Consider the following 26,989-nt stretch of genomic DNA (forward strand, 5'->3'; position numbering starts at 1 on the left):
ATCTTTTTCTGAAAGTAAAATATAAAACTAATTGAAGAGCAGTTATTACTGAATGTTGCAGGTTGTTGAGTAAAATGTTTTAATCAAGGAAAATGATATTTCTCAAACAACTTAAATTCTTTAAACCTCTAATGCACTGCAATATCTAAACACATATAGAAATCAGTATATTTTAAAATAAAAATGCATTTTTTGTATGATTCAAATTATGAATGGCATATGATAACGTTTTATTCTTTGTCTGCAGACTGGAGGAATAAAATGAAGCATCCAGTTCCTGCATTTCAACCAGGCCAATGCCCAGTGTTTAACTCCGACTGGCCCTGTCCTCCTTTATTCAGATTTTTAAATACATCAAAATGGAACTGTAGTGTGGATTCAGACTGTGACCCAGGTGTGCCCTGCTGTCAATCTCCTTGTGGAAAACACTGCATCTCACATGCTATCTTAAAAGGTGCGTGCTATGAAAAGAAATCAGTTTTGGCATATTAAAAGTGTTTATAAAAGTGCTCATATTCATGTAGCATATAATAACAAATGTGTCAACATCATGCTGAAACTCAGTGCTATGATTTTTTTATTTGATCTAAGGGATGGCACTATGACTTGCTATATGTTTGCCATCACTACACCAAGTTTATATTGCTTTGGTCATTTTAAAGACTCATCAATGAATACCAATTTAGAATGGATGCCACAGAAAAAAATACTAATGTCTTTCAGCTTTTCCCGGTTAGGGGTTGCAACAGCAGAATTCCAGTCTACTAATGATTGGCAGTAGATTTTTATGATGCCAAGGTGCCAGCCCAACCTTCAAAGAAGGCACACCTATTCAAACATACACCTACCTGCATGTCTTTATATGTCACTTGATTGTAGACTCCACACAAAAGGCACTCCAGCCGAGAATCAAAACGGTAAACTTTTTGCTGAGAGGCAGCAATGTTAACCACTGCACCACCGCGGCCTACAATGCCATAAAAAAATATATATCCTAAAAATGGTGTATATTAACATATAAAGGAGACGAAGATAACATGAGTGTAAAACAAGGCTGTGTTTTGAGCTCATTGCTATATGTTTTTTGTAATAATTGGGGAGGATAAGATAAAGAAGCTAAGGTCCAGTTGAATGGTTAGATTTATGAAGGTAATACATTTCTGGTAATTTTAAGATCTATGGATGAGATCTTTCTTAGGGTTAAAAGATGGACTTGCATAAAGTGGAGTATATTCGCTTTGCATGATGCGTAAGGATGCAAGGGTGTTTGTGTAAACAGAGTGGCATTTATTAGGTATGACTGAGATTCAGTAATTAAAAGTATTAATTTTATCTCGATAGTTTTAAGATCTTAGGTGTCACTTTTAGGGGGAAGTAGTTACTTATAGTATATGGAGTTTCTAAATGGTGAAATCTGATTGGGCATGGAGTAAAAACACTGGGCTTGTGTATGTCTGCTACCTTTAAACTACAACAAAAAGAAAAAAAAAAAAATCTTGCTTTTTTCCCACTTTCTGAAAGTTAAGAAAGTTCAGTTACAGACTTGCTGTTCTGAACTGTTTGGAAGTTTCTAGAAGGCCAGTGCTTGCTTGGGCTAAAGGGAAGTCTCTGTGTTCACCAGTGGGAGTGGTTAACACTGAACAAGCCTGCCTGTCCCTGGAGGAGTGGTTACGACCTAGAAGCTGTAGTTTTATTGGCCATTTTGGGTCAATTCTAAACTCCTTGATCTCTCTCTCTCTCTTAAAACCCTACAACTCTCTTTTTGCACGGTTTTGCACACTGAGCAGCGTCGGGCAGCACCAACTAAACAGGTTTAAACTATTCCAGGCTCCACAAAGTCTGCTCTTTACTTTTTCCCTTAGAACAGTTCAAACTCTCAAAGTAATCACTCTATTCTCTTTCTAAAGCCCTGCACTTGCTCAGCTCTTATAAGGAAACACTAACTAACTAAAGCACTACACCCTCCTTGACTTCTCATAAGTATTAGACTCGATTGGTCCTTCCTGATCAAGTGAAAAATCAGTTCCCTTTCCTAATCATCTGATCAGTAAAAAAACAGTTCCCTATACTAATCTGGTATGTCCAAGGGTCAGTTTCAAGGCTACTCCCCAGTCCAGCTGGTGAATCTGGGAATTTTGAGGCAATGTTACAATTGCCTTATGTACACAGACAACCTTCTCCTCCTTCCAACAAACTCTAATACATGTGAGAGATGCAGTTACACAGCCAAACTGGAGGCAGAGCTCTCTCATCCCAAGACTGGCACAGTCAGTCAGGAGGAAAAGGTAACCACCCACACCACAAATACAGTCTCACACAGACCTATTGCATCTGCATACCCAACACATAAACACACAAAAACATACTCGGAGGCTTTAAATAAAAATCTGCCTAAACAGCAAAGACCTCCTAAGCACATATCCAAGCAACAGCCACCCCTCAACAATACCCATGAATCACATATCTCACAAAATCAGTGTGCCTCACAACCACAGCCCTTAAGGCCAAACAACACACCAAATACACTTGTTATAGGTGACTCTGTTGTCTGGCACACTGACGTCCTGCTCACCAGACTGAACAAGGATGAGGTCACTGTAAGCTGCCTGTCAGGTGCCAGGATCCGCCACATAATGCAAGCACTCAGGTCACTCCAAAGCAAGTACAAGTATGACTCCATCATTGCCCATGCTGGTGTGAATGACCAGAGACGTACCTCCCTGGACTACATGAAAAGAGACATAGAGGAGCTCTCTGACCATGTATCCCAGGCTGATATGACCCTGACCTTGAGTAGCATCTTGCCCTCACCAAGAATGATGCCACAGTATAAAGACAAAATGATCAGTTTCAACAATTGGCTAAAGTATTGGTGTCATTCAAAGGGGATCCAGTGTCTGTCAGCCTGGGATGACATGCTCGACAAGCCACGTTGCTTCGCTAGGAACAGCTTGCACCTGTCACCCTTAGGCTTTCATATACTGGCCAAGGCTCTTGCCACCCCATAGTGCCTTTTTTTGGCAAGGCTCAAAGGACAAACCCACCTCCATAGACAACCCAAGGATAAAAAAACTAAAGGTAATGCTACACAATGAAAATGAAAACTCAAACAAACTTCTGAACCACACAAAAAGAAACAGACGGCCTGGAAGCTCCCAAAAGGAATCCTAGAAACGAACCACAAACAATGCAGCAAGTCTGTCAGCCAGATAATAATCCAAATAGTCAAGTCAAATAAAAGTCTCTGTAAAAAAGCCACCAATTTATTTAAGCCTTAAAAATATAGCTTTTCGTCAGTCCCAAGACCAACTTCTTCAGAAATAGTTAAATGTATCTACACCAAGTTACAAAATGGCCACCTTGACTTTTAAACTTTTACATCCATGACATCACTTCCCTTAATTCACCTTTAAAGGGATACAACATCACTACATATAATTAACATTATCCTGACTCTTTCCTTACTTTGATGATATCACACTGAGATATAAATAAACATTGCAATAAACCATGATTACATAGATAAAAAACATTTTCTAAAAAAAGGTGGAAAATGGGGGAAAAAAATCATTACTGAAATAACATTGATAAAAAAATCAATCATACTTTAGCCTACAATTGACTACAGTTTCTAAAATAAATATAATGACATAAAATGCATGGATATACACAAAATTTCACATAAGCAACATTTTAGACTATAATAAGGGGTGTCGGGCAGTCAATGAGACTACCTCTCCAGGCTCTTTAACTTTAATATACATGCTATTGACAGCATGCCATTTAGACCCGGAGGTACAAATGCTCTGAGTCTCAGCTGCCAAAGCAATTCCTTCCTTTCTAACAAAAGTAAATCCATCCCCCTTCCATGCTTGAGGTTAATATGGTCAATTGCCATGAAATTAAAACCATGCTCCTGGTGCTCATGAATATGTTTAGCCAGGGCATTTTCTTCCTTATTCTTCTTTATAGCATAAGAATGTTTGTATATACGTTGGCATAATTTCCTGTCCGTTTTCCCCACATAAAAACTCAGACAGGAATTACATACTGCTACATGTATAACATGAGAACTTTTACAATTGTATCTTCCTTTTCCTGTATAAATGCTATTACGTATAGGGAGTTTGAGCCCCGTTTTAACAAATCTGCAATATTTACATGAATTACATGTGAACATTCCAGATCTTGTGTTTGTTACTCCCGAAAAAACCTTCTAGGATATTCTTTAAGCCTGGGCCTTTTCTATAGGTAAATTTTACCTGTTGACCTAGCTGCTGTAACCCATCAAACTCACTGATTGCAACAGCCCAAAATCTTTTAATGATGGAACTAATTCCTGGAGCATCCAAACTATAGGTCATTACACACCTCATGGACTGATTGATAAACTGAGAATTATTTTCTGACTCATTATGTACATTCAATACCCCCTGATGTGACTCCAAGAGTGGTACTCCTGATGTGACTCCTGGCAGTACCCAACAGGACTGGTAGAGGGATCACAGTTCCATAAAGACTTGATTATACTATTTGATAAACATGGGTTCGAATTACTGAATTTGATTTGTTCCCATTATAAAGCCGTCATAGACATTTTAATAAAGGACTTGAATTTATTAAATACATCAATCACGAAGGATTTAGAATTTCCCAATTTTAAGTTTGATTACGAGCGGACATTTAAAAGTATAGATCAGCATATGACCAAGATCAATATGTTGAAAACACAGAAGTTGCATAGAGATATGAAGGCATATAAAGAAGGGGTAGCGTACCCCAGACCACCTAAATCTTAAGGAACTTCGTTGATCCCAGACACGTATACAGCTGTGACCTGACCTTCGATATGTGATCGGGAAGGGGGGCCGAATATTAATAAGAAACCGAAGATGACATCCCAAGCGGTTATGACCGAATCTTGGATAGGAAGAATTAATTCGGATGACCAGCTCATCATGATTAATACGGAGGAAGGTGATGCAATTTTTCAAGGGGCTGCCTTGACCCAAGGGGCATCACCATATAAGAAACAACTGAAAAACAAAACCCACATGAAGAAGAACTAGACATTTCCCTGGCTGAATATGAACAGCCACAAATCCTATTGAATTCTAAGAAGGATTTTAAAATATACAATTTTTCTTCTTTTCATTTTTCGATGGAGTTAGTGGATCTGTTAGCCAAAGGCATGTCCTTTGTTCCCAGTAAAAGGGCAGATCTGGCAGAGTTATTATTAGATTTAAAGTTGTTCATTAGGAAATGTAATTTAAATTTGATGTTGGGGAATATAGGAGTCACTGCAACCCCTTTTCAAATACCCAGCACATTTAACCCCCCTATACATCCATCTTTGTTACTCTTTGAGAGAATGTGCGAATTGGAAATCTGTCGCTCCATTGAGATGAGGGCAACCACTAATTATAATATCACGAAGGAAGAGTGGGAGTCATTGAATCTCCTAAAAGGCTCTCCAGTTCGGGTGATGCAGCCAGACAAAGGGGGTGGGTTAGTAGTGATGGAGTTGGCAGATTACAATGAGAGAATGGAGACAATCTTGTCTTCGGAAAGTTATGCGACTATTTCCTTGAATGAATTGAATGGGCATTTGGCAAGGATCCGTATGTATTTTGAAGATATGTTTATGAATGGGTCTATAGATAAGAGTATTTTAATTATATAGCAATGGCATCCCCTAGGATACCTGTGGTTTTCGGTAACCCCAAGATTCACAAGGATGTCCATCACCCTCCAATGAGACAGCTGGTAAGTGCAAAGGGGAGCATAACTTATGCAGCAGCTAAAGTAGTCGATACTTTATTAAAAAAATATGTTAAACTTGAACAGCATATATCTAGGGATTCCTGGTCCTTTTTGACAAAGGTGAATGCTTTAACCCTTAAACCAGGTGATGTTTTCCTCACCATAGATGTGGTTGATTTGTATTCTTCAATACCCCAAGATATTGCGGTAGATTGGGTAGAGGAAAGGTTATCAGCAAGGGGTGCCCCCAAAGAGGAGATCTCCATGGTGAGAGAACTTTTGCACATAATTCTTACCTGTAATTTTGTGACTTTCAATCAGAAATATTATCATCAGACAAAAGGTGTCCTGATGGGGTCACCATGTGGGGGGAGTGTAGCCAATTTGGTTTTGGCATCATGGGAAAGCAACTTTGTGTTCAAGCATCCAGTTATATCAGAGAGGGTACATCTGTATACAAGGTTTTTGGATGATATGTTCATAGTTATTGAAGGAAATAGAGAGGTAGCTGACAGCTTAGTGAATGATTTGAATATTTCAACTGATTTTTTGAAATTTACCTGGGACTACCAGGAAAATAAGGTAACTTACTTGGATGTTGAGTTAATTAAATCATCTGAAAATGGATATACGGTGGCCAAGATTTATCGTAAACCTACGTGGTCCAATAGCTACCTACACTTTGACAGCAATCATCCTTAAAATCAAAAACGTGCGATCGTGAAAGGACAATTAGTCCGAGTGGCTAGGATGGTTACCTTGTATGCTGATTTTTTGTTGGAAATGGAAAGAATTAAAGAATTGTTTTCCAATAGAGGCTACCCGACCCCCATGTTGGTAGAGCTGATAATGGAGGTAAAACATAAGAGAAGATCTGGTGTTTGCCAACCGCTGTTGGAGTCACATCAGGGGGTATTGAATGTACATAATGAGTCAGAAAATAATTCTCAGTTTATCAATCAGTCCATGAGGTTTGTAATGACCTATAGTTTGGATGCTCCAGGAATAAGTTCCATCATTAAAAGATTTTGGGTTGTTGCAATCAATGAGTTTGATGGGTTACAGCAGCTAGGTCAACAGGTAAAATTTACCTATAGAAAAGGCCCAGGCTTAAAGAATATCCTAGAAGGTTTTTCGGGAGTAACAAACACAAGATCTGGAATGTTCACATGTAATTCATGTAAATATTGCAGATTTGTTAAAACGGGGCTCAAACTCCCTATACGTAATAGCATTTATACAGTAAAAGGAAGATACAATTGTAAAAGTTCTCATGTTATATACGTAGCAGTATGTAATTCCTGTCCGAGTTTTTATATGGGGAAAACGGACAGGAAATTATGCCAACGTATATATGAACATTCTTATGCTATAGAGAAGAATAAGGAAGAAAATGCCCTGGCTAAACATATTCATGAGCACCAGGAGCATGGTTTTAATTTCATGGCAATTGACCATATTAACCTCAAGCATGGAAGGGGGATGGATTCACTTTTGTTAGAAAGGAAGGAATTGCTTTGGCAGCTGAGACTCAGAGCATTTGTACCTCCGGGTCTAAATGGCATGCTGTCAATAGCATGTATATTAAAGTTAAAGAGCCTGGAGAGGTAGTCTCATTGACTGTCCGACACCCCTTATTATAGTCTAAAATGTCGCTTATGTGAAATTTTGTGTATATCCATGCATTTTATGTCACTTTATTTATTTTAGAAACTGTAGTCAATTGTAGGCTAAAGTATGATTGATTTTTTATCAATGTTATTTCAGTAATGATTTTTTCCCCTTTTTTCCCCCTTTTTTAGAAAATGTTTTTTATCTATGTAATCATGGTTTATTGCAATGTTTATTTATATCTCAGTGTGATATCATCAAAGTCAGGAAAGAGTCAGGATAATGTTAATTATATGTAGTGATGTTGTATCCCTTTAAAGGTGAATTAAGATAAGTGATGCCATGGATGTAAGAGTTTAAAGGTCAAGGTGGCCATTTTGTAACTTGGTGTAGATACATTTAACTATTTCTGAAGAAGTTGGTCTTGGGACTGACGAAAAGCTATATTTTTAAGGCTTAAATAAATTGGTGGCTTTTTTACAGAGACTTTTATTTGACTTCGACTATTTGGATTATTATCTGGCTGACAGACTTGCTGCATTGTTTGTGGTGTAATGCTACTCAATGCCAGAAGTCTAAACCTCAAGATGCATGCACTCGAAGCTCTCCTCAGTATGGAGAAAATAGATGTCTGTGCAGTAACAGAAACCTGGTTCAAGGCTCCTGAGAGCACCCCAGCACTACCAGGTTATAACTCATACCATGCGTTTTGGCCCCAAAACTCGGACTGAAGCACAAAAGGAGATGGAGTATCTATATTCATCAAAGATACCTACACCTCCAGGTTAGTGGCACTGCAGGAAGCATCAGAAACCATCCATGTGCAACTAACAGTGGGCAAAACTGCCTTTCAGTTTGTAGCCTGCTACAGAACACCCTCCCTATTACAGGAACCCCACTTGGCATTCCTAAGAACACTGGAGAATATGAAGGCCTCTCCAAACACTATGTTATTGGGTAACTTCAACTACCCAAACATTGACTGGGAAAACCACTCAAGCCCAAACACCCTCGCCCAATGGTTCCTTGAATTTATAAACTCTAACGCAATGGAACAACTGGTCACAACTCCCACAAGAGGGAACAACATATTGGACCTGGTCATCACCAACATGGGGACTCTATGTTCCACACCAGAGGTAAACCCCTCATTGGTAAGATCAAACCATAAACAAATTTCCCTGGACATCCATATCCCGTCCCCACCCCCAGCCAAGGAAATCAGTGTAAAGAATTTCTCAAAAGCCAACTTTTCACTTCTCAAGACTGAGGTGGAATCCTTCAAAGCCCCTGGGCCTGAAGATAATACAGCCCTGTGTTCACCAGTGGGAGTGGTTAACACTGAACAAGCCTGCCTGTCCCTGGAGGAGTGGTTACGACCTAGAAGCTGTAGTTTTATTGGCCATTTTGGGTCAATTCTAAACTCCTTGATCTCTCTCTCTCTCTCTCTCTTAAAACCCTACAACTCTCGTTTTGCGCGGTTTTGCGCACTGAGCAGCGTCGGGCAGCACCAACTAAACAGGTTTAAACTATTCCAGGCTCCACAAAGTCTGCTCTTTACTTTTTCCCTTAGAACAGTTCAAACTCTCAAAGTAATCACTCTATTCTCTTTCTAAAGCCCTGCACTTGCTCAGCTCTTATAAGGAAACACTAACTAACTAAAGCACTACACCCTCCTTGACTTCTCATAAGTATTAGACTCCCGATTGGTCCTTCCTGATCAAGTGAAAAATCAGTTCCCTTTCCTAATCATCTGATCAGTAAAAAAACAGTTCCCTATACTAATCTGGTATGTCCAAGGGTCAGTTTCAAGGCTACTCCCCAGTCCAGCTGGTGAATCTGGGAATTTTGAGGCAATGTTACAATTGCCTTATGTACACAGACAACCTTCTCCTCCTTCCAACAAACTCTAATACATGTGAGAGATGCAGTTACACAGCCAAACTGGAGGCAGAGCTCTCTCATCCCAAGACTGGCACAGTCAGTCAGGAGGAAAAGGTAACCACCCACACCACAAATACAGTCTCACACAGACCTATTGCATCTGCATACCCAACACATAAACACACAAAACATACTCGGAGGCTTTAAATAAAAATCTGCCTAAACAGCAAAGACCTCCTAAGCACATATCCAAGCAACAGCCACCCCTCAACAATACCCATGAATCACATATCTCACAAAATCAGTGTGCCTCACAACCACAGCCCTTAAGGCCAAACAACACACCAAATACACTTGTTATAGGTGACTCTGTTGTCTGGCACACCGACGTCCTGCTCACCAGACTGAACAAGGATGAGGTCACTGTAAGCTGCCTGTCAGGTGCCAGGATCCGCCACATAATGCAAGCACTCAGGTCACTCCAAAGCAAGTACAAGTATGACTCCATCATTGCCCATGCTGGTGTGAATGACCAGAGACGTACCTCCCTGGACTACATGAAAAGAGACATAGAGGAGCTCTCTGACCATGTATCCCAGGCTGATATGACCCTGACCTTGAGTAGCATCTTGCCCTCACCAAGAATGATGCCACAGTATAAAGACAAAATGATCAGTTTCAACAATTGGCTAAAGTATTGGTGTCATTCAAAGGGGATCCAGTGTCTGTCAGCCTGGGATGACATGCTCGACAAGCCACGTTGCTTCGCTAGGAACAGCTTGCACCTGTCACCCTTAGGCTTTCATATACTGGCCAAGGCTCTTGCCACCCCCATAGTGCCTTTTTTAGGCAAGGCTCAAAGGACAAACCCACCTCCATAGACAACCCAAGGATAAAAAAACTAAAGGTAATGCTACACAATGAAAATGAAAACTCAAACAAACTTCTGAACCACACAAAAAGAAACAGACGGCCTGGAAGCTCCCAAAAGGAATCCTAGAAACGAACCACAAACAATGCAGCAAGTCTGTCAGCCAGATAATAATCCAAATAGTCGAAGTCAAATAAAAGTCTCTGTAAAAAAGCCACCAATTTATTTAAGCCTTAAAAATATAGCTTTTCGTCAGTCCCAAGACCAACTTCTTCAGAAATAGTTAAATGTATCTACACCAAGTTACAAAATGGCCACCTTGACTTTTAAACTTTTACATCCATGACATCACTTCCCTTAATTCACCTTTAAAGGGATACAACATCACTACATATAATTAACATTATCCTGACTCTTTCCTTACTTTGATGATATCACACTGAGATATAAATAAACATTGCAATAAACCATGATTACATAGATAAAAAACATTTTCTAAAAAAAGGGGGAAAAATGGGGAAAAAAATCATTACTGAAATAACATTGATAAAAAATCAATCATACTTTAGCCTACAATTGACTACAGTTTCTAAAATAAATATAGTGACATAAAATGCATGGATATACACAAAATTTCACATAAGCAACATTTTAGACTATAATAAGGGGTGTCGGGCAGTCAATGAGACTACCTCTCCAGGCTCTTTAACTTTAATATACATGCTATTGACAGCATGCCATTTAGACCCGGAGGTACAAATGCTCTGAGTCTCAGCTGCCAAAGCAATTCCTTCCTTTCTAACAAAAGTAAATCCATCCCCCTTCCATGCTTGAGGTTAATATGGTCAATTGCCATGAAATTAAAACCATGCTCCTGGTGCTCATGAATATGTTTAGCCAGGGCATTTTCTTCCTTATTCTTCTTTATAGCATAAGAATGTTTGTATATACGTTGGCATAATTTCCTGTCCGTTTTCCCCACATAAAAACTCAGACAGGAATTACATACTGCTACATATATAACATGAGAACTTTTACAATTGTATCTTCCTTTTCCTGTATAAATGCTATTACGTATAGGGAGTTTGAGCCCCGTTTTAACAAATCTGCAATATTTACATGAATTACATGTGAACATTCCAGATCTTGTGTTTGTTACTCGAAAAACCTTCTAGGATATTCTTTAAGCCTGGGCCTTTTCTATAGGTAAATTTTACCTGTTGACCTAGCTGCTGTAACCCATCAAACTCACTGATTGCAACAGCCCAAAATCTTTTAATGATGGAACTAATTCCTGGAGCATCCAAACTATAGGTCATTACATACCTCATGGACTGATTGATAAACTGAGAATTATTTTCTGACTCATTATGTACATTCAATACCCCCTGATGTGACTCCAAGAGTGGTACTCCTGATGTGACTCCTGGCAGTACCCAACAGGACTGGTAGAGGGATCACAGTTCCATAAAGACTTGATTATACTGTTTGATAAACATGGGTTCGAATTACTGAATTTGATTTGTTCCCATTATAAAGCCGTCATAGACATTTTAATAAAGGACTTGAATTTATTAAATACATCAATCACGAAGGATTTAGAATTTCCCAATTTTAAGTTTGATTCTGACGGACATTTAAAAGTATAGATCAGCATATGACCAAGATCAATATGTTGAAAACACAGAAGTTGCATAGAGATATGAAGGCATATAAAGAAGGGGTAGCGTACCCCAGACCACCTAAATCTTAAGGAAATTCGTTGATCCCAGACACGTATACAGCTGTGACCTGACCTTCGATATGTGATCGGGAAGGGGGGCCGAATATTTATAAGAAACCGAAGATGACATCCCAAGCGGTTATGACCGAATCTTGGATAGGAAGAATTAATTCGGATGACCAGCTCATCATGATTAATACGGAGGAAGGTGATGCAATTTTTCAAGGGGCTGCCTTGACCCAAGGGGCATCACCATATAAGAAACAACTGAAAAACAAAACCCGCATGAAGAAGAACTAGACATTTCCCTGGCTGAATATGAACAGCCACAAATCCTATTGAATTCTAAGAAGGATTTTAAAATATACAATTTTTCTTCTTTTCATTTTTCGATGGAGTTAGTGGATCTGTTAGCCAAAGGCATGTCCTTTGTTCCCAGTAAAAGGGCAGATCTGGCAGAGTTATTATTAGATTTAAAGTTGTTCATTAGGAAATGTAATTTAAATTTGATGTTGGGGAATATAGGAGTCACTGCAACCCCTTTTCAAATACCCAGCACATTTAACCCCCCTATACATCCATCTTTGTTACTCTTTGAGAGAATGTGCGAATTGGAAATCTGTCGCTCCATTGAGATGAGGGCAACCACTAATTATAATATCACGATGGAAGAGTGGGAGTCATTGAATCTCCTAAGAGGCTCTCCAGTTCGGGTGATGCAGCCAGACAAAGGGGGTGGGTTAGTAGTGATGGAGTTGGCAGATTACAATGAGAGAATGGAGACAATCTTGTCTTCGGAAAGTTATGCGACTATTTCCTTGAATGAATTGAATGGGCATTTGGCAAGGATCCGTATGTATTTTGAAGATATGTTTATGAATGGGTCTATAGATAAGAGTATTTTTAATTATATAGCAATGGCATCCCCTAGGATACATGTGGTTTTCGGTAACCCCAAGATTCACAAGGATGTCCATCACCCTCCAATGAGACAGCTGGTAAGTGCAAAGGGGAGCATAACTTATGCAGCAGCTAAAGTAGTCGATACTTTATTAAAAAATATGTTAAACTTGAACAGCATATATCTAGGGATTCCTGGTCCTTTTTGACAAAGGTGAATGCTTTAACCCTTAAACCAGGTGATGTTTTCCTCACCATAGATGTGGTTGATTTGTATTCTTCAATACCCCAAGATATTGCGGTAGATTGGGTAGAGGAAAGGTTATCAGCAAGGGTGCCCCAAAGAGGAGATCTCCATGGTGAGAGAACTTTTGCACATAATTCTTACCTGTAATTTTGTGACTTTCAATCAGAAATATTATCATCAGACAAAAGGTGTCCTGATGGGGTCACCATGTGGGGGGAGTGTAGCCAATTTGGTTTTGGCATCATGGGAAAGCAACTTTGTGTTCAAGCATCCAGTTATATCAGAGAGGGTACATCTGTATACAAGGTTTTTGGATGATATGTTCATAGTTATTGAAGGAAATAGAGAGGTAGCTGACAGCTTAGTGAATGATTTGAATATTTCAACTGATTTTTTGAAATTTACCTGGGACTACCAGGAAAATAAGGTCACTTACTTGGATGTTGAGTTAATTACATCATCTGAAAATGGATATACGGTGGCCAAGATTTATCGTAAACCTACGTGGTCCAATAGCTACCTACACTTTGACAGCAATCATCCTTAAAATCAAAAACGTGCGATCGTGAAAGGACAATTAGTCCGAGTGGCTAGGATGGTTACCTTGTATGCTGATTTTTTGTTGGAAATGGAAAGAATTAAAGAATTGTTTTCCAATAGAGGCTACCCGACCCCCATGTTGGTAGAGCTGATAATGGAGGTAAAACATAAGAGAAGATCTGGTGTTTGCCAACCGCTGTTGGAGTCACATCTGGGGGTATTGAATGTACATAATGAGTCAGAAAATAATTCTCAGTTTATCAATCAGTCCATGAGGTTTGTAATGACCTATAGTTTGGATGCTCCAGGAATAAGTTCCATCATTAAAAGATTTTGGGCTGTTGCAATCAATGAGTTTGATGGGTTACAGCAGCTAGGTCAACAGGTAAAATTTACCTATAGAAAAGGCCCAGGCTTAAAGAATATCCTAGAAGGTTTTTCGGGAGTAACAAACACAAGATCTGGAATGTTCACATGTAATTCATGTAAATATTGCAGATTTGTTAAAACGGGGCTCAAACTCCCTATACGTAATAGCATTTATACAGTAAAAGGAAGATACAATTGTAAAAGTTCTCATGTTATATATGTAGCAGTATGTAATTCCTGTCCGAGTTTTTATATGGGGAAAACGGACAGGAAATTATGCCAACGTATATATGAACATTCTTATGCTATAAAGAAGAATAAGGAAGAAAATGCCCTGGCTAAACATATTCATGAGCACCAGGAGCATGGTTTTAATTTCATGGCAATTGACCATATTAACCTCAAGCATGGAAGGGGGATGGATTCACTTTTGTTAGAAAGGAAGGAATTGCTTTGGCAGCTGAGACTCAGAGCATTTGTACCTCCGGGTCTAAATGGCATGCTGTCAATAGCATGTATATTAAAGTTAAAGAGCCTGGAGAGGTAGTCTCATTGACTGTCCGACACCCCTTATTATAGTCTAAAATGTCGCTTATGTGAAATTTTGTGTATATCCATGCATTTTATGTCACTATATTTATTTTAGAAACTGTAGTCAATTGTAGGCTAAAGTATGATTGATTTTTTATCAATGTTATTTCAGTAATGATTTTTTTCCCCATTCCCCCCCCCCCCTTTTTTAGAAAATGTTTTTTATCTATGTAATCATGGTTTATTGCAATGTTTATTTATATCTCAGTGTGATATCATCAAAGTCAGGAAAGAGTCAGGATAATGTTAATTATATGTAGTGATGTTGTATCCCTTTAAAGGTGAATTAAGATAAGTGATGCCATGGATGTAAGAGTTTAAAGGTCAAGGTGGCCATTTTGTAACTTGGTGTAGATACATTTAACTATTTCTGAAGAAGTTGGTCTTGGGACTGACGAAAAGCTATATTTTTAAGGCTTAAATAAATTGGTGGCTTTTTTACAGAGACTTTTATTTGACTTCGACTATTTGGATTATTATCTGGCTGACAGACTTGCTGCATTGTTTGTGGTGTAATGCTACTCAATGCCAGAAGTCTAAACCTCAAGATGCATGCACTCGAAGCTCTCCTCAGTATGGAGAAAATAGATGTCTGTGCAGTAACAGAAACCTGGTTCAAGGCTCCTGAGAGCAGCCCAGCACTACCATGTTATAACTCATACCATGCATTTTGGCCCCAAAACTCGGACTGAAGCACAAAAGGAGATGGAGTATCTATATTCATCAAAGATACCTACACCTCCAGGTTAGTGGCACTGCAGGAAGCATCAGAAACCATCCATGTGCAACTAACAGTGGGCAAAACTGCCTTTCAGTTTGTAGCCTGCTACAGAACACCCTCCCTATTACAGGAACCCCACTTGGCATTCCTAAGAACACTGGAGAATACGAAGGCCTCTCCAAACACTATGTTATTGGGTATCTTCAACTACCCAAACATTGACTGGGAAAACCACTCAAGCCCAAACACCCTCGCCCAATGGTTCCTTGAATTTATAAACTCTAACGCAATGGAACAACTGGTCACAACTCCCACAAGAGGGAACAACATATTGGACCTGGTCATCACCAACATGGGGACTCTATGTTCTACACCAGAGGTAAACCCCTCATTGGTAAGATCAAACCATAAACAAATTTCCCTGGACATCCATATCCCGTCCCCACCCCCAGCCAAGGAAATCAGTGTAAAGAATTTCTCAAAAGCCAACTTTTCACTTCTCAAGACTGAGGTGGAATCCTTCAAAGCCCCTGGGCCTGAAGATAATACAGCCCAATCCACAGAATCCTTTACAAATGCATTCTATGAGCACCTGCAGGAATGCATGGATTGTGCTATCCCAAATAAAACCAAAACTCACTCCTCCAAAAACAGGAGACTGGTCTGGTGGACCCCTGGCCATAAATAAGCTATACAACAGAAGGAGGAAGCTACTACATGACAGAGCAAAATCCCAAAAAGGGAAGGCATCTCTGATCAGCATTAGCAAGAAACTTCAATCCCTCATAAAATCATCAAAGGCCATTTTCGAAAGAAAAATTGCCCTAGACACTAAAGATAATCACAAGGCCTTCTTTAGTTATGTCAGGAATATGAGCGGAAACTCCCAGATATGCTCTGAATTGTTGCATAATGGTACAAAATATACTGAACCTACAGACATAGCCAACATCCTGGCAGACAGATTCAGCGCAAACTCCCCCCCTTCCCCCCCAAAGGAGCAAATGCCTATCCCAGCTGAATGTAACCTCCCTGACATCTCAGATGCACAGGGGAAAGCTGCCATCTCCAAAGCAAAAAACACAGCATCTATGGGACCGGGCGGTGTCCCAGGCTGTCTTACACAAGCTCCAAAAAGAACTGAACCCTCACATTAAGTCACTATTTAAACTTAGCCTTACTACAAGATATGTATCCAAAGAATGGCGTACAGCTACAGTGGTCCCACTCCATAAAGGTAGTACCACAACGGACCCCGGAAACTATCGCCCCATAAGCCTGACTAGTCTGTTCTGTAAAGATATGTAGTGTATTATCATGGAACTCATAAACAAAGACATTGGGAGTCTCCTGACACTGGACCCTACCCAATTTGGCTTTGTTAAGGGCAGATCTTGCCTCTTAAACCTAGTTGATTTCTTTGAAACAGTTACCAAAGCCATAGATGAGGGCAAGGTAGTCCACACAGCCTACCTGGCCCTCACAAAAGCCTTCAACACAATACCCCACTCGGGCATCATAAATAAGCTTACCAGCTTAAATATCAACCCCTATATCACAAGATGGGTTGCAAACTGGCTCAGAGATAGAACCCACATGGTCAGATTCGCAAGTGCCATGTCCGAATCCAAACCAGTTACAAGTGGCATCCCACATGGCTCAGTTCTGGGACCTCTCTTGTTCGGTATATACTTCTCTGAGGTTCAGGCTAACACGGGGGGATTATGGCTGACAAAGTTTGCAGATGACTGCAAACTGGGGGCCATAATCGAATCTCCAGCTGACACAAGCATCCTCCAAAAGGGTCACACAGAGACGGATGCTTGGTGCCAGAGCCACGGCCTCAAGCTAAATGCTAAAAAGTGCATAGTCATCCCCTTTTGGAAAAACAAGGTGCCCACAAATTGCCACATAGGTGGTACTCCATTCAGTACGGAAGAAGTAATTAGAGATTTGGGGACCAATGTAGATAGTAATCTCTCCTTTGATAATCACGTTGCCAAAGTGGTTAGAAAGACCTTTTATATAGCCCACCTTATCACAAAAGGGTTCACATCTAGATCAAGAGAGGTCATTGTGCCCCTCTACTCATCACTCATCAGGCCCATAATTGAATACAATGCCCCTTTTGGGATGTACCTTACCCGACACCTGCAGCAACTGGAGACACCCCAAAAGTACCTCACCAAGAGGATCATGGGCTACAAACAGATGTCCTATGCAGCTCGACTAAAGAAACTCCAGCTCTACTCAGTTGCTTACCACCTACTCAGAGGTGATCTATGCCTGATGTACAAAGCCATGTCAAACCCAGAATTAATGGACATGCTCCACCTCAAAAAATCCAAGTCTCTTAGAGCTACACACTCCAGGGACCTAAATCTCAGCACAAAAATAAATAGGACATGCTGGAGGGACAGATTCATTTCCCAGAGGCTCCCCTCACTCTGGAATAGAATCCCAATTCATGTTAGACATAGCCCCTCACTGACCCTCATCAAGCGAAATTTGGACGTGTGGATGGGAAATCACAAATTCACCCCTGGGATCTCCCCAGTGTCCCTGCTAGGCAGAGGCACAGTAAACTAATCTTAAAAGGGTACCTTCTGTGACCTACTTTACAGAGGCACAGTAGGCTAATCTAATAGGGATGCGGAAGCCAAATACACTCTGGCTAGGCTTATAAATGCCCTAGGGCAGATAGCCTAGTATCTACCTATGAACCTATGAACCTATAAGATAATACTGCATAAATCCAAATTAAAAAGAATACAAAAAAGGTCAGACTGTTGATGGAGTGAAATCCTTCTCTTGAAATATTAATGTTAAGATGAACTTTCAATTATGATGTGATCCACAAACTGGAAAAGTGAATAAACACACTTTTCAGTATCACCAAGTAGCATATGAATAAAACCAGTATATCTTTGGGTCCATTTACTCTTCCCTTACTTCAAACTACAGTTCAGACTGCAAAAACTCCAGTCTGACTTACCCCTCCCACCACATCTGTTTTGAGAAGTACAGCTCAGGGACTTCAGAATAGTGTTTACTATGACATAATAACACTAGTTTGTTAAAATATGTGTTTTGTTTGATAAAATAAAAACAGACTATCACAGCTGAAGCTCAATTTGAAAAGCACTACAGTGTCAAAAAATTAAGACATGGTGCCTGGGCTGTATCTTATACTTGTCACAAAAATGATTTGCTGGCAGTTTCAACATTGTCGAGTAACATGCATATAAAATTTGGGTGTAAATATATTACTATTCTGTTCCAACAAACTGCAATAAAGAATGTCACAAATCTAGAAGGAATCAGACCATGTTGCTGAACTAGTTGGATAAATACCATTCAGATCTTTTCATTTTAGAGCTTACTACCACAGACTTGTGCTGCATTGTTAAAATGTGCATTCCATCTGATAAAGAGTAAAGCAAACGCACGCACACACAGACACACACACACACACACACACACACACACACACACACACACACACACACACACACAAACACACACACATTTGGCTCCTTCAAATGTGGCTGCCTCACATTTTGTTGTCTCACATTTGCCTGTCTCACATTTGTCTGCCTTGCATTTGGCTCTCTCACATTTGGCTGCCTTGCATTTGGCTGCCTTGCATTTGGCTGCCTTGCATTTGGTTGCCTCGCATTTGGCTGCCTTGCATTTGGCTGCCTTGCATTTGGCTCTCTCACATTTGGCTGCCTTGCATTTGGCTGCCTCGCATTTGGCTGTCTTGCATTTGGCTCTCTCACATTTGGTTGCCTCGCATTTGGCTGCCTTGCATTTGGTTGCCTCACATTTGGCTGCCTTGCATTTGGTTGCCTCACATTTGGCTGCCTTGCATTTGGCTGCCTTGCATTTGGTTGCCTCGCATTTGGCTGCCTTGCATTTGACTATGCAGCTATTTATGTTGTTCTTGTTGTTTTGGTTTAACCTGAATGCCCCAAGCTAGCAGCAGTAGCTAGACAATGTCATCTGTTCTTGAATATTTGAATATGACTGTATGCTCTCTGCTAAGATACGATGAACACTAACATTATCTAGACCCAACTCCTGGCTGTATTCAAGTTGATTTTGCTGGTTTTGGTTACACCGGCTTTCCCTTGTAAAGAAATAAATCATATGAACATTTAAAATACAGTGTGTAACTGGAAACCAGTCAGGAGATTTTCTCTATATGAGTTTATAACTTCTTGTGCTACTGAAATTTTATCAGCTTTATACTAAAACATTGTATATGGCCAAGTATCTGGCGGTTTTGATTCTTCATGAACTGCAACTCTGTGTTTGACTCCCTCAGTAGAAATTCTTTATCTTGCTTTTTTGTCTTGCTTTGAGCTTGTTCAGGGACAACCTTAACACCTCCATGGCTGTGAAGCTCCTGGCTTAACATCTGCAAGCTTTGATATGCTGACCATCTACTTGCAGCTGTTTTCTCCTAAGGGTTCTTAAGTACTTCTCCCAACTTGCTGTGCCTTATGAAGATTTATTTCTGAATATACTGTAATTTATATTGCTGTTTTTGTTATGACTGAGAAAATAAAGTATTTATATTATGTTACAGCTTTAATGTTACCTACAGTTTTGCTATGATTTATCCATACTACTGCTAAAATAATCTGCATTTTCTTTATTATGAAGATTTACTGTCTGCATTACTTTTTCTTGAAACAGGCACTGAGTATACTGCACAGTTTTACCTTACACTGTTTGATGTGTTTGGACATTTTGTTGCTTTTACTTAATTTGGATAATTCTCCTCTATGCTTATAATTTATTGATTTTTAAATATCTCTATCAGTTTTATTGACTTTATTATCCTGTTATAATGTTTTTATGGATTTTTATCCAATTTATTACTCAGGTATCAACTTCTGGCATTTTGACCTGCACTTTTCTTCAGTGACTATATTCCATATATTGCAGACATATAAGGCTTGGTGTCAGATGATGTTTGATTATAGGGATTGGGCCTGAAGGCCACTGTATTGATCAATTCCTGCCCAGTGGTGAAACATTGCACACTTTATAAACTGATATTGTGCAGTGTAGCCAGTGAGCTAACTATTTCTGCTAGCCAGGTGCTATGGAAATAAGTGTTATAACCTCACCAGTGCAATTTACTCTAATGCTAGATCCGTTTGTAAGATCTCCTAAACCTGATTCGTATCTTCTGTGATTTACTATGTGATGTTGACTTTACATTCATCATGGAGACCTGGTTAGGTGATAACTATGTGCCACATCTGGTTGCAGCCATTCCTCCCAATTTCACCATAGCTCATCTCCTGAAGTCTGACAAGATCTGGCATGGGTATGCAATTTGTTGACACTTTCCTTTGGAGAATGATTGAGGATAAGATTGAAGCTACCAGCACTCCCTGAATATTTCAATGGAACACAAGCAAGCTACAGTTTCCTTTTTTTTACAATCCACCCAGTAATCAAATATTCTCCAGAAACTCAAGGAATTCTTTGTTGACTCAATGCTGTTGATATCCACTTGGCTGATCATGGATGATTTGAATGTCTGGATTGATAATGACTCCATGATCCTGGCACAGAACTTCCTTAAATTATGAAAGGATTTCACTTTGGTCAGTTTATTACCACTGCTAGCCATTGCTTCAATGATACTGTAGACATGGCGTTCTAGCTTTCTGTTTACCTTTGCATTCACAGTGGAGAAGGTAACCTCCACTACCACAACTTTAAATGACCTATCAGCCATTGTACATGTTCAGGTGTCTTCTTGGGTTGAGTAGTGCTGTTGGCTATGTCTGGAGTTGCTCAGCAGTGAGGTCATCATATGCACCAGGTCTACAATTCCAAAACATATTTACTTACAGGTACTCCTCATTACATTCATATTGTCCTCATTCCTGGGCCTTCAACATGTGCCTATTTGATATTATATCATTTTAAAGTCTTGCTACTGATTTATGTAACCTGACATGATCTGCATACCTGAGATGTCAAGGAGATTATGGTTCCCCACTGCCCATCTAGGCCCTTGTTCTCCACTTCATTAGGAGAGTCTAAGGTTCCTAGGCCATGTCTAGAGACCATTGGTATCTAAGCAATTACCCATTAGCCCCCCTGTATCATTTAAACGTACTCCCTCAGTATCTGAGGGAAACAAAAATATTATTTAAAATTGTCCTTAAAATGCATTTTTTTCAGTTCACATATATCCCATAATTCATTTTATCCATATTTATCATTCCATTTTTTTAGTTCTTCTGAAACTTGTCATCCGTCTTTCAATTGCCTTATTTGTCTCACCAGTTTAAATAATTTTAACACCTTGTGTCCATTATTTAACATGGAATATCCCTTGTTATTTTTACCAGGACAGAAGTAATTAAAGAAATGTGACTTTGAACTCGAATGTGAAAACATGCCATGCTAAAACCTATGTACCTCTGCACCAATAAATATGCACTGGTTGTGCTTTCAGAAATTCAGTAAACTTCAAAAAACAGACTGCAAGTAGCATATGTTTCTTCATTATTTTACTGTGATACATGCTGATCATCTGGTCAGTCATTGCTAGTCTGTCAGTTTAGTCACAAAATGGGGCGAGAATGAGTCACCATGAAGCCATCATATATATCATAAGCTATTAGAGGACCTTTTCTATTCCCTTTAACTTCCTGTATTTGCAGAAAGTGTTCCATGGTCAGGAATGCAGTGAGTACATTGTAGAGACATCACTCACTTTCTCAGTTGACATGCCACCTCAGGAAATTCTAAGCCATTCTGAGTGGATTGCTTTGGTTAAGTACTAGGCTTATAATGGGCATTCATTAACAGAAGATGAGCCCCAGAGACACGCCATTGAACATTATCTGAAGCAGAAGTAAGCAGACAATGTCTCTACATTTCTCTGCACCCATAGCCAGCTCCTTAAGCCTGTAATCAAACTTATTTTTAACAACTATGCCACATTCAATGCTTCATCACTTTGTGCCATGTATGTTACTTGAAAGGAAAAATTGTATTACTAAGACTTATCTTTTCAAATATGAAACTGCAAACAGCTTGTAAGGCAGGTGTTACAAATGCCCTTCCACAATGTAACACACATTCATCCTTGCATCCTTCCATGCATCAATTCATGCATCCATCTGTCCCTCCATCCATCCATCCATGCATCCATCTATCTATCCATCCATTTTGTATTTTGTAAACTTCTTATCCTGGTGAGGACTATGAATAGGAGAGGTGAGGATTCCTTATCAACAAGTGGCAATTGCTACCTTATTATATGAATTTTGCATGAGCTTCCCAACAAGTCGAGTAATATAATATTTCTGGTAGTTCTTGTCTCTGCCTAGTTTTTTTTCCCAGTTGGCACTACCTGATACACTTTCTTTGGGAGGGAACAAGGGATATCCTCACTAGGCACTAGTGACCTCTCTCAATATGAATGAAGAGTGACTGTATTCACAGTTTCTCCTGGATCTACTGAGATCCTCAACATATCACAGAGTATTAGTCTAGCAACAACATGAAAAAAGTTCATTTCTGTACTTGTACCAATGATCTCTTCCATCTTGCCACTACCCAAAGCTTGGGGCACAAATAAAGATGGGAACATTGACTGGAAAAACTCATAACAGGTTTCACCACCAATGCCTGGCACATTGCATGTGGTACTGTATCCATGGTTCCCCTAAAATGGTCAGAATCCTGATCATGTCCTCCCTTAGTCATCCACAAGATCTACTGATATTTAAATTACTCCACATGGGGAAGCTGCTTCCCTCTAGCCTGCAGAAGACAAAACACTGTTTATCAGAACAGAACTACAAGAAATGGTGATTTTCATCCCAGCCACATCATACTCAAGTGCAAAATGCTCCCATCGGGACAATCTTGTCTGCAAATAGCAAAGACTCAACCCTCACAATCTCAAAAGAGATGCTCACAAGCCCATCTCATGTCTTGATATTATCATTGAAACTATTGAACATCAAAGAAAGAGAAGAATGGAATAGCACATCATAAGTTACAGTAAGAAATGTTTTGTCCCTAAATTAGAATACTTTATTACTTCTTCAAACATTTGTCTATAAACTGCTCTATAGCAAAAACTGTTTTAAAAATCAGTCTCAGTAACAGTAGGAATTTACTTTTTGCAAAGTTAATTTTGTGTGTATGATCTTATTAAATTCTTTCTGTTTGCAGAAGTCGGAGAAGAAATGAAAAAAGTGCTTTCTACATTTGCACCAGGCCAGTGCCCGACATTTAATCCAAGCTTGACCTGTCCACCTGAGTACAAAAATAACAACTTTAAGAAACTTAACTGCAAAGTGGATTCTGATTGTAAGTCTCGTGTACGATGCTGCAATACTCCTTGTGGTCTGATGTGCATCCCACATCCTTCTTTGTTAAGTAAGTCATATGAGTTAAGCTATGGAACAATCTTAAACTGCAAAACTATCCTATCGTGAAATGTTTCCCATGGTCATAATATGTGGTATTCAGTGATTCACTTATTAAAAGGAATTCAAATGTTCTGCTTTTTTCCTTTAGAGGAAAAAGAAATAGGAATATTACTCCATTTCTAATATTCTTATTAATTAGTACATTGATAGACAAGCAATACCAGAAAACAGTTTCCAGGAAATATATATATATATATATATATATATATATATATATATATATATATATATATATATATATATACAAACAATTATATCAGAAAATATTTCCAGTGTGACACTACTAAGATACGAATGCAGTGCAGTAGAATCTTTCTTCCTTGTTTGTCTTAAAGTGAATTGCTCAGATTACCATCACTCCATCTAAACTGCAATCATTAACTTACAATAGGTCACAGGAGAGTGTATGATATCAAAATGGCAGAATAGTAGCGCACCTAAAATTGTTTTAAATAAATTTTATTATGTTGAATAGGTCTTATTAGTTTTGACAAAAGGTTGTGTATTCAGAAGGTGATACCATTGAATTATGATATATGTATATATATATATATATATATATATATATATATATATATATATATATACATAAATATACACATATACATATGTAAATAAATAATAGTGTATATAAATAAATTTGCAATATTTGCAATACTCACCTTCTGATCATACACACACGCGTGCAGCACACACACACATACACACACACACACACACACACACACACACACACACACACGCACACACCACACATGCACACAAACACACATACATGCGTGGGCATGTGCAAACATATACCAATGCTTACATACATACATATAAATGTATTTCAACCAGATGTGTTTTTTTTGACTGCTTGGCTGATAGAGTCTTCATCCCTATCAACTTAGAATTTAAGTACCTTTTTATCTCACTTTTTTTCAAATAATACAGTATTTAAATTGATTTAATTGTGTTGCATGAATATTAACTGAATTGGAAGTTTTGACTCTGTTCTTCAGTTAGTTTTCCCACCCACCCTCACTGTTTCTGTTTTGGTGTTAATCTTAGTGGCTTTGAAACTGCCCACCCCTCTTGTAAATTTATGTTTGGATACTCCTTCTGGGACCATCTCATTTGCTCACTCAACTGAGTGCAGTGAGATCATATTCTGATTTCAGGCACTCCTACTGTGTATAAAGAGAGCATCTGGGAAAGAGAACAAAAAAAATTTTAAGCTTGTTTCCTGCCTTTCCTGTTAAGTGGTCTAGACTGTTTGTAGGCTTCTGAGCCCCCAAGCCCTTTTGTGTTGGAGGGAAGCCTTCTAGCTTAGTTTTGTTTCTTATATCTAGCCAGTTTTCTAGTTTTAGCACTCAAATCTGTTTCTTTGAACTCAGCACTTGTTCAGAACTCATTGTAAGCACTACATAAGCTGCAAATTACTACAGCACTCAACTTTCCTCACTTGTCTAAAGGAAAGCAGTTTTTAGTACTTAATAAATAAGCACCTATCCAGGCATGTCTAAGGGTCAGCTCCCAGTGATTTCTCCTGTCTACCTGATGAATCTGGGCATCTTGGGGCAATGCAGCAATTGCCTCATGTACACAGACAACCCTCTCCTCCTACCACCCAACACTACAACCTGTGAGAGATGCACTTATATAGCCAAACTGGAAGCAAAGCTCTCATCACCCAAGACTGGACTAGACAGTCAAGAGGAGAAGGTAAACACTTACACCACACTCATCACATAATCCCTCAAAACCTACACCACCAAAACACACACATAGAAACAGAAAACACACACCTACATTTGCAGAGGCTCTCAATAAAAACCTGCCCAAGCATCAGGGACATCCAAATCATAAACGTAAGCAAACTTCACCCCCCCCAACACAACACAAATGACACATAGACCACAAACTCAGTGTGCCACTCAACCACAGCCCATAAGGCATAACAACGTACCCAACACTCTAGTCATAGGTGACACTATAGTCAGACACACTGATGTTCCACTCACTAGACTAAACAAGGAGAACGTTACTGTCAGCTGCCTGTCAGGTGCCAGGATCTGCCACATAATACTTGCACTCAGGTCACTCCACAATAAGTACAAATATGACACTGTCATTGTCCATGTTGGTGTGAATGATCTGAGATGTACCTGCCTGGACTACATGAAAAGAGACATGGAGGAGCTCTCCGATCTTGTAGCCCAGGCAGGTATGACCCTAACCCTGAGTAGCATCCTGCCATCACCCAGAATGATACCACAGTACAAGGACAAAATGATTGACTTCAACAATTGGCTAAGCTTCTGGTGTCATTCTAAGGGGATCCAGTATTTGTCTGCCTGGGACAACATGATTGACAGACCACGATGCTTGCAAGAGATGGCCTGCACCTGTCACCCTTAGGATTCCGGATACTGGCTAAGGCTCTTGCCACCCCTATAGTGCCTTTTTTAGGCAAAGTTCAAATGACAAAGTCACCACCATAACAGGTACAAGCAAGCAAAATCTGAGGGTAATGCTACTCAATGCAAGAAGTCTAAACCTCAAAATGGACTCACTCGAAGCACTCCTTAAAATAGAGAACATTGACATCTGTGCAGTGACAGAGGCCTGGTTCAAAGCTCCAGAGAGCACCCCTGCATTACCAGGCTACAATTCATACCACAGCTTTCGGCCACCTAACCCAGAACGAAGCATTAAAGGCGGAGGCGTGTCCATATTCATTAAGGATATCCACACCTCCAGGCTAGTTGCACAGCATAATGAATCCAAGATTATCCAAGTGCAACTAACTCTGGGCAAGACCGCAATCCAAATTGTAGCTTGCTACAGACCCCCCCACCATGCCCCAGGATTCCCACTCCTCATTTCTTGATACACTGGAAAGTATTAGGGTACAACCGAACACCCTAATAATGGGCGATTTCAACTACCCCATCACTGACTGGGAAAACTACTCATGTACCAACTCTTTTGCTCAACGTTTTCTAGAATTCATAAATTCCAATGCCTTGGATCAACTTATTCACACCCCCACCAGGGGCAGCAATATCCTAGACCTGGTCATTACCAACATGGGAAACCGGTGTTCCACACCAGAGGTCAATTCCCCGTTGGTTAGATCCAACCACAAGCTAATCAGCCTAGATATCCACATCTCACCCCCACCCCCAATTAGGGAAATCATTGTAAAAAACTTCTCCAAAGACAACTTCACACTTCTTAAGACAGAAGTGGCAAACTTCACGACACCCATGCAGATGGACAATAGAGGTATGACTGCTGA

The 26,989-nt window shown here is 39.5% G+C and overlaps 1 protein-coding gene across 1 annotated transcript in view; it reads left to right on the plus strand.

The window, feature by feature from the left end:
- LOC122808234 (whey acidic protein-like) overlaps positions 1-23,709 on the plus strand; it is a 31,383-nt gene extending 7,674 nt beyond the window's left edge. Inside the window, exons 2-3 of the mRNA XM_044079197.1 lie at positions 248-454; positions 23,444-23,709. Of these exons, the coding sequence (XP_043935132.1) occupies positions 248-454; positions 23,444-23,709 (473 nt within the window). The remainder of the gene's footprint in view (positions 1-247; positions 455-23,443) is intronic.
- Positions 23,710-26,989: the final 3,280 nt, after the last annotated feature.

The sequence above is a fragment of the Protopterus annectens genome, chromosome 8.part0 (genome assembly GCF_019279795.1).
Source record: "Protopterus annectens isolate FY-2018-M chromosome 8.part0, PAN1.0, whole genome shotgun sequence".
NCBI classification, from domain to species: Eukaryota; Metazoa; Chordata; order Ceratodontiformes; family Protopteridae; genus Protopterus; species Protopterus annectens.